The 8,970-nt window shown below is 50.9% G+C and overlaps 4 protein-coding genes across 4 annotated transcripts; 3 read left to right on the top strand and 1 right to left on the bottom strand.

Moving 5' to 3' along the window:
- Positions 1 to 1,387: 1,387 nt before the first annotated feature.
- J4E82_011641 (uncharacterized protein) lies at positions 1,388 to 1,999 on the top strand (the record flags this gene model as incomplete). Its single annotated transcript, XM_051737841.1, has 1 exon — positions 1,388 to 1,999. One exon carries the CDS (start codon positions 1,388 to 1,390, stop codon positions 1,997 to 1,999), a length of 612 nt encoding a protein of 203 aa, XP_051582403.1.
- A 748-nt stretch (positions 2,000 to 2,747) lies between these two features.
- Positions 2,748 to 3,314, top strand: J4E82_011640 (uncharacterized protein; the record flags this gene model as incomplete). Its single annotated transcript, XM_051737840.1, has 2 exons — positions 2,748 to 3,023; positions 3,087 to 3,314. 2 exons carry the CDS (start codon positions 2,748 to 2,750, stop codon positions 3,312 to 3,314), a joined length of 504 nt encoding a protein of 167 aa, XP_051582402.1.
- Positions 3,315 to 4,337: 1,023 nt separating this feature from the next.
- On the bottom strand, positions 4,338 to 5,800 carry J4E82_011639 (uncharacterized protein; the record flags this gene model as incomplete). The annotated part of the gene is made up of 3 exons (XM_051737839.1): positions 4,338 to 5,024; positions 5,073 to 5,728; positions 5,782 to 5,800. 3 exons carry the CDS (start codon positions 5,798 to 5,800, stop codon positions 4,338 to 4,340), a joined length of 1,362 nt encoding a protein of 453 aa, XP_051582401.1.
- Positions 5,801 to 7,460: 1,660 nt separating this feature from the next.
- On the top strand, positions 7,461 to 8,784 carry J4E82_011638 (uncharacterized protein; the record flags this gene model as incomplete). The annotated part of the gene is made up of 2 exons (XM_051737838.1): positions 7,461 to 7,542; positions 7,592 to 8,784. 2 exons carry the CDS (start codon positions 7,461 to 7,463, stop codon positions 8,782 to 8,784), a joined length of 1,275 nt encoding a protein of 424 aa, XP_051582400.1.
- Between the last annotated feature and the right edge of the window lie 186 nt (positions 8,785 to 8,970).

Below are 8,970 nucleotides of genomic sequence, written 5' to 3'. Positions count from 1 at the left end.
CCCCCCCCCGGCGCGGGTTGTTGGGTGGGTTGACGTCTTCCTCCTTCTTTGGCGTATGGGTTTCGGTGTAGAGCATTGAATGCTGATGCCATTGCTCGTGCGAGACCATCGCTGTATATCCTCCTCTTCTTTCCACAGCTCTCCCTTGTACCAATGACAACATTCCTCCAACCTTGTCGTCCGCAGTCTGCCCACCACCCGTCTCCCACGCCATTGCCGTGTGTTGTAACATGGAAGAAAACCAACTTACTGAGGGCCGAAAGGACTTCTGTAAGCCTTGTACGGGCTGCGCATGCTCTGTGACCAAATTGATTAGCTTCCATTTTCCTTTGTTCCCTTCATTTCGTCATCGGCCTTTCCAGCGTCCTTTTTCCCTTGTTCCTCTTCTCGCTCCAATTGCGCGCGCGCGGGAGGGTAAACACTTACGACGGCAGCGGGCGTCTTGCCATGGTGGCCGAAGGATGAGACAGACATCTTTGGCGGTCGGGTTGGGGTGTACGGTCGCGCGTGGGTGTGGATGTGGGTTTGGTAGGTGAGGTTGATGGCGGCAGAGAAAGCGCGGGATCGCTGGGCTTGGCGGAGTTGGGAAGTTGGGCGAATCAGGTGAGGCGGGATTTTGCGGGTGCGGCGTCAGCGGTTGGTTTTTTGACGGTTCGGGGAGAGGAACATCAACGTTTGTTCATGGTTTGAGATGAACTGTGCATATCGTTTTTTACCTCCTTACGATGGAGTCTTGCATGTAGAACTAGTTCGATGATTTCATTGTCAGTGTCGACTTGGAAGCAGGACTCATACGCAATCCCCTATGACGAGCGAAAGAGGTAGCTGAACGGACCTTTTCTTCGCCCTGTACGCATCCGATGCACAGTCTTCACAGAAACAAGCAAGACATTGCATATTCGGAACTAGGGTCCAAGGTCTGTTAAGTTGAGATAACGCTCACGCCATAGCCTCTTTACCTAAACCGTCTTTTCTTCCTTTACTAGTGACCAAGTGTCGTAGCAAAAGATCTAAACGACAGAAACGATAGTCCAGGCAGCTATCTAAAATCCAAATTCCTCGATGAGTCCTATCTGTTTCAATAATTATGATGTAGTATTTTCTACTGCTATGGCTCGGAATACAACAAGTTGACTGGGAGGGAAGGGACGACCAGGTTAGGCTTGGCATTGCGTTGAACAGCAAACGCTCTCACCCTCACTTTGGGTGAGAGGCGGTCTCGCTAAGCAGTCAAAATCGTGTTCTTCCGATCTTTACCAACTTCTCATCTACACCATCGTCGCGACAAGAGAGCGAGCAGACACTTCGGAAGCGGACGGACCAGTCTCTCTACAGGCCTTTCTGTCAACACCCACTCGCCGATATCGTGTCCAACAACATAGCAAACATGTTGCCCCTAACGATTTCCTTGTCTATCTCCGGTGCGATTCATTGGCCTCCTATCCACCGTGAGCGGTTCGCTCGCAACTCCGAGAATATACATGCATCCGTCATGGCCGAAGCAGCTGGAAAAGTTGAGGGAGCCGCAAAGACTAAAGGGTCTGCTCAAGTCCAAGAAACCAGCAAGGCCCAAACCACGCAGCAGACCGTATTCCATCCTTTCAGCCGAATACCCGCCGAGCTCCGCGCCAAAATATGGGCTATCGCACTAGAGGATGAGAAAGAGCAAGTACCAGATTGTTGTTCTATTGATGCTGGTTACGGCAATACGCTAACCATTCATGAGCATGAAGGAAAGGATGGGGAGAAAAAGTTGAGTATCATGTCAACACGTGGCTACCCCACTCTCTTCGCTGTCAACCGCGAAGCTCGCTACGAGGCTGCCAAAATTGACGGAGGTGCATGGTATACGTTGGGTATTGACGCTCCAGAGGTCTATGTCCATCCAGGCAAGGAGCATGTATACTTTGCGACATGCTGTAACAGCACAGGATGGTTTGGAGACACTCACCTTCGTTCCAAATCACACGGGATCTTGGATTGCCGCCATCGCACCTGAGAAAAGAGATGGCTAGGGATCTCACTTTCAATCCCGACGTAAAAGAGCTTGAACAATTACCTCATCAAACCAGTCCAGCCACTCGGAAATTTGAGAGGGAGAAGGCAGGATCAATTCAAGTCATCCGTTAAGAAGAATCGAGGGAGATGGCAGCCGTGGCTACCTAGTGAACGAGACTGTGTATGTATGCCCTTTGGTTGCCGATGTCGAGGTGGACGGGACGCTTTGGCCCTGAGAAAGCATGTAAGAAAACATACCTTACGGGGAACAAAATCACAACACTACCATTACTAGAGCCAGGCTTCGTGATATGCGCTTATTGTCGTTCAACGAACTCGGTTTGTCAGCACCACTGATACACTACTACTCCATTGACTCTAGGTTCTTGTTGTCACAAACTTGAACTTGTAGTTCCTCTTATCTCCGTGTTAGGTCATGGTTCATCTGCAAGCCAAGTATTTGCTATCGTACCACATGCTTATGTCCGATAGATGGATTTAACCGGCGTTACAGCTGATTGGCTCAGGTAGTTTACGATCCTGGAATCTTCTTCTCATTTTACTGGTCACGAGGAAATGGCTTCCACAGATTTCGACGGAGTTCGATGCCTCTTGTTGGTCCCGTGACTTCGCGCTGACTTGCAGACGCGTAGATAGATAAGACGCGTCGCGCTGTGTGGTGTCACTGTTCATCTTCTTCTGCTTTTCCCTACCTACTTTCTAAGAGCATCTCCCTGCAACCGTTCAATATGAAAAAATACATCTTTCAAAAGGATGCCTTTTTTACAGATAGCCCTGAGATTCACATACGGCGCCACCCCGCTGTAGAAGACATCGTGCGGCAGAACAAGGTGTGGATCGAGCAACAGGTCGAGAATGGCGGAAGGATGAACTGCCAGACCCGACCGCTATCTGACGAGGAGAGAGACGGACACTTAGTTCGTCTCTTAGGAGTCCAGAAGATGCATGCTATGTTGCTCGTAGTGAAAGACGAGACTGATTACTGGCTCAAGTATCATAATCTGGTAAGCTTCTGGTCTGAATGCAAATCGAACTCAAGTGAGAAACAAACTAAATAATTTACATAGAAAAAAGAATGGCCCGTTGGCGAAACCGACCATCCATGCGGTATGCTCGCGACCAATGACAAATGGTTCATGATGTCTTGGGATGACTTTCATCTCAAGAGGTACGGTCAAGAGAGGAGGGACAGAGAAAGCTGTGTCCCTTCACAGATGAAAGGGGAGGATGGCCCATTGTGGTACGAGTTCGCAGTGAAAAGTGAGTTTCATCGATGGAATTGGCAGACCGACTAAAAAGAAAACCTGTAGAATGCGATTATTGTAGTGGAAAATACGACGACGTGACCCCGTTGGTCCTGGGTCGGACGACTACCGACGCCAGTACTTGGTGATAAGATTTCGGTGGGCGAGAACTGAAAGAAATGGAGCTTCCGGACCCCGATCTCGAGCAGCAACATTGGTGGTATAGTGCACAAGCCCTGGCCACGGCTAGAACGTGTAGAGCATATGAAAATGACAGTGACTTGCGAGATCTTGTTACAGTACCCTAATCTTCCCTTTAAAACTATCGTGCCGCAAATGATCAATCTACCAAGTGTCACCCGACTCATTCATGGATACTTTTGCAATCTTCCCATCCCATGTCAAAACCTCTAGCTTTAACCTTCCCTTTGTCTTTCCATCGAACCAAGCAGCTAGTTCACGTACAATTCGCGGAGGATCCCCGTACTTCCCTTCCTGAATAAGAGATTGTGGCATGGATATATCAGAATGGTCAGATCGGATTGTCGTTGGTGATGATGATCGTGACGATGGGGGATAAGCGATAGTAGAAGATTTGTTGAGGGCGAGTTGGAAAACGGGCATAGGCAGTGCTGTATAAGCTTGAAACATGGCGAGGTAGTAATGCCTACGGCTTCGGTGGATAGACGTTTGGAGAGGTGTATGGAGGATAACGTGATGTAATTGATAAGACGCATTACGAACGGTGATGGTGGAATCACGACTAAAAGGATATCCCATGATGCAGAGACAAAGAATATTGTGATTGATTAGTGCGCCATTTTTCCTAGCAGTGTATCAGAGGCACAGAGACAAAGAACAGTTCATGGTGAGACACAAGGATCGCAAAAACACGCAAGAAGAGACTTTTAGCCCGGAACTAAGACATCTCGGCCTGATGGTAATAACATTCGCATTAACAGTAGTTTCTGCAGTCTTGTGTATTGCTGCACGGGGGTATAAATGACTCTAAAGAAAACGTGAACTTTTGGTGATCGTAGCACCGTAATATACAAAACACGCATCGTCCGATGCTCACGCACCCTTCTCCGACTTCTTGAACAAGTAGCGCATAGCCTGAACACGCTCCTTGATCGTCTTCGACTGCGTGACTTCGTAGAGTGGTTTATGCTCCTCGAAGATATCGTGCTCGCTTTCGTAGTCGACGTGTACGTAGGCTCGCTCAACATCGGCGAGGCCTTCGAGCTTCCTCTGCAGGGTCTGCGAGACGTCATGGGTGACCTTTAGCGGTAGGCCTTCATCCATGACAATGTCTACCTCGACGTAGTAGTTTTGCCCAGCGTGGTATGCGCGGCAGGTATCGACCTTTTGGATTCTGCTGTCGTGTGTGACGACGAGATAGATCAACTTGCTGATGTAGTCCTTTGGTGCCGATTTTCCAACGAGCAACCAAACGTGGTCGAAGGCGTTGGCAGCCCAGGAAACGAGAATCAAGAGACCGATGAGAATGGCACCGATAGGATCGACATACCAGACGACTCGGCTACCGACAATGGACATGGCAAGACCGAAAGCATTGACGATGATGTCGTTGCGATGGTCGATAAAGAAGACATGGACGGCTGGGTAGCGTCGGAAGAGGAAGCAATAGATGCAAAGTGAGCCTTTGCAGAAGATGGCTGTCGCGACAAAGGCAATGGGGATGATGTGGAGTTCCTCTGATTCAGTGGCACCGCCAGCCAAGGCACGCCCAGATTCGATCTTGTTACGTGTTAGCCGCCTCCTCATCTACCCAAGACAAGCACTTACGATTAGTTGGATAGCAACCGTTGTCATCAAACAACAGAACATGATGATGCCAATCGTCTCAATGCGGGTCCTCCCCACGGGGTACTTGTACACGCTTGGCCGTGCCGCCATGCGAGATGTGATGAGCATGACTACCGAAGAGACCAGGTCCATGAAAGCGTCCGCAGCTGTCGCAAACAGCGACAGCGATCCTGTCGAGACGGCGGCATACAACTGGATGACGAACAAACAGAAGTTGACGATGAAGGAAGCGTTGACTGCAAACCGGACCTTTGGTCCATTCTCGAGCTGGTCAAGAGCAGCTAACCGCTCCTCGTCGCCGCTCTGGAGGAACTGGTCGATCAAGGCATTCTGTCTTGTGTAAAATTTCTTCATGTGTCTGGGCTTGGCGAGCGGATGGTCTGCCTTCATCTGTTTTTGGGTGACATCGTCTCGACGGTGTTTACCAAGATCGAGTGGGTCGCTGTTGACGACGATAGTGACATCGTCCTTGGCTTCCCGCGACGATGCATTGTCTACAGATGGCAGGCGCTCAATGACATCTGACCTATGCTCGGCGCCGACGTTGGCCTGGTTTGACGATGCTGTAGGGCCGGCGATCACTGGAGCGCTTGTTTGCCCGGCAGCTTGGTCTTGTGCTGGGCCATTAGGTGAAGCTAATCGGACTGTCAGACAAGAGAACCACGGCTTTGGGTTGCCTGAGACGTACTGTGAGTGTCGGAAGACATGGTGTCCGGAAAATGAGCTGAGCGACGCGTATGCGTTTGTGTATGTGTGTATGGGCGATCTCTAGGATCTTGTGGTGCGAGGAGGTTACGAAGTGGGTGATATATGCCTCAGCGTCGGGCAAGCATGTGTAATAAAGCAACACTGCGAACGCCACCCGCGGCGCTCTTCCCGCTCACCTCCGCTTGAGTTTCTTTCTTTGAACCCTGAAGTCATGGTAGAATGGCCAGATCGTTTGCACGTTGCCAATTTCCTGTCAGATTGTGTGAATGCTGCACATTGGTGCAGGTGTAGGAATGCTCGGCGCGGAGCATGAAACTCGCTAAGCCTTCTCAACGCCTCGCTACTACATCTGAGGTTAGGGCAATACCCGATTGGGGAGAGGCTCGAAGAGCTTGGCCTAATCTTGATACCTTAAATGGCTTGGCTCTCTGCATGCGCGGAGGCGTGCTGAAGATGCTCACGAGCACGCGTGTGCTGTGGATGTGCGATGCTAGCGCGATCTAAACTGACCGGAAATTTTAGGTGCTAAGACGCGCAAAAAGCTTGTCTAAAGACGAGTATTTCCCCGCATACATCGCGATGGATCAAGTGGGTTTGATGGAGTCGTTGATGCGGCGGTGGTGATGACTCGGCCACGTCGCAAGTTCTTCAGGGCCGACTATTCTTTCCCCTGCGCTCTACGGTTAAAGTCGTCACACAACGAACAGGAATAGCGCGTAACGCAGTGATCGTCACGGATGGATTGCATCGGCTATACGCGTGGGTCCATAGCGAACGCCATCTATACCCCACAAAGCTTTCTTTTACGTCTCTCCAAGTTTCAAAACTCACAACGTCGGACGATGCCAAGCTTCTCCTCTCCGGCACGAAACCATGCCGATCTTGGCCCATACACGTCAACGCAATCGCGAAACGTGCTATTGGCCGACCTCATTTGTGTGCTGAGCCACTTCGATACCTCAGCTGCAACAGATGGTTGCAGTCAAGCCTCACCCCTAATGATTGGCACCTCCACACTTCGTCAGCTGTCCCACCCGCTGCCCACTCAGTACCCACTCGCTGTCCCACTCGACGGAAACGAGACTTGAGCCGCATCACATCCCCACCCCTTCGCAGATCGAGCGTGCCTGCCAAGCATCTACGCGCATGACAGCCGTCTCCAATGAGCTTCGTCGTCTCGGCGAACAGCAATTCCAATTCCAGCCTTGCTGCCTCATAGCAATGCTTCTTTTGTCTTTGGCACAAGGCTGGCTGGCCCTGGCACCGTCTGGACCTCCGCGTTTGCTGCGTGAAGCACCTATCACTAGAGACGGCATCTGAGGCACAGGCCACTGTATGGAGGTCCCACTTTCGTCTTCAGGTGTTCTGGAGACTGTGCTGATCAGCATGATGCGGTTAGTGTCTCTTATCCTACCGGCCCTCAAAGCAATACATAGTCTGCAATGCCGAGCCTATTGCCCCATACCTCACAACATCAGTTCGTTGCATTTTGAGTTTCTGTTACTCTTTGAGAGAGTGTGTTGAGTTGCTTTCTTTCCTCTTTTCTCTTCTTCATCTCTTTTTTTCTTGTTCATCGTCGCCGGCGACGGGACTGCTGGCAAGTCTGGGATTACTCCGTACATTCCTTGAACCACACATTTACCCATTTTGTAATTCGCAATGGCCGACATGGAGAAACCGCAGTGTGGCAGTGAGGCGGATGCTGCTGCTTACGACTTTCCTCTGCACGTTGCTGCAGTTTGTAAGTACATACGAGGCAATCTGATGGTACATCACTAACACGTTCCAAGTCATTGTGTTCATTGCTTCCATCTTCGGTGCTGGTTTCCCAGTAGTGGCAAAGAAGATCAAGTGGATGAAGATCCCACCAAAGGTCTTCTTCTTCTGCAAGCACTTTGGTACTGGTGTGCTCATTGCCACTGCTTTCGTCCATCTGCTGCCGACCGCCTTCGCGTCGCTCAACGACCCATGCCTACCTGATCTTTTCACCGAGAAGTACCCAGCTCTACCAGGTGTCATCATGATGGGCTCTCTTTTCATTCTGTTCGTGATTGAGATGTGGCTCCATGCGAAGACTGGCGGTCACAGCCACGGAGGTGCAACAGGCGAAGCATTCAACGGCGCACAACACTCGACCACCGGCATCCAGGCCCAGTTCAACAACCCCATCCGACGCGTCGACAGCTACGATTCGCAAAAGACGATGCTGGCTATGCGGGACGAGAAGCGAGGATGGACTCAGGAGTCAACTTACCCCGTCGACAACTTCCCGTTCCCCAAGAGCGAGAGCGACGAGCTCGAGGCCAAATCTGAAATGCCACCATGGTTCATCGTCTTCTACGAGCAGTATGTGCGCCAGCGCGACGAGATGCTTGCCACGATTAACCGCGCCATGCCTGCTCTCCCCAATTATCAACAGCAGCAGGCCGCTCCAGCGCCGCAAGAGAACTCATACTTTGACGATGATGTCGAGCAGGCCGTTGACCCTCTCGTCCTCAAGAAGCAGTCCATGCAGATCACGCTGATTGAAGGTGGTATTCTGTTCCACTCCGTTTTCGTTGGCATGACCATTTCCATCACAGCCGAGGGCTTCATCATCCTTCTCATTGCCATTGTCTTCCATCAAATGTTCGAAGGTCTCGGTCTCGGCACGCGTATCGCGGATGTTCCCTACCCTAAGAACAGCTGGAAGCCCTGGGCTCTCGTTGTTGCTTTCGGTACCACCGCGCCCATTGGCCAGGCCATCGGACTCTTCACTCGTGGATCTTACGATCCGAACTCGGCATTTGGACTTATTATTGTCGGAGTATTCAACGCTATTTCCTCTGGTCTGCTCATCTACGCTGCCCTCGTTGATCTGTTGGCTGAGGACTTCCTCTCTGAAGAGGCTCAACACACAATGACTGGCAAGACTAAGACTACTGCGTTCTGCTACGTCCTCATGGGTGCAGCTGGTATGTCCATTGTCGGAGCCTTTGCTTAAGCGCGCACAGTCACAGCTGTGCTGAGCGATCAGCGGCGTTGCTGAACTCAACTACATCACACGCAGAGTTGCTATCAGTCAATCAGTCAGTTGTCAGTTCATCTTTGCGGTTCAAACTGTCAGTCTGGAGGTAGTGAACTGACCTGATTGACTGCCAAGACATTTTTTAGAATCGCGAACTGAGAC

The sequence above is a fragment of the Alternaria postmessia genome, assembly GCF_024291825.1.
Source record: "Alternaria postmessia strain BMP 2775 chromosome Unknown scaffold_256, whole genome shotgun sequence".
In the NCBI taxonomy this organism is placed as follows: domain Eukaryota; kingdom Fungi; phylum Ascomycota; class Dothideomycetes; order Pleosporales; family Pleosporaceae; genus Alternaria; species Alternaria postmessia.
This window is presented reverse-complemented; position numbering and strand designations above follow the sequence as displayed.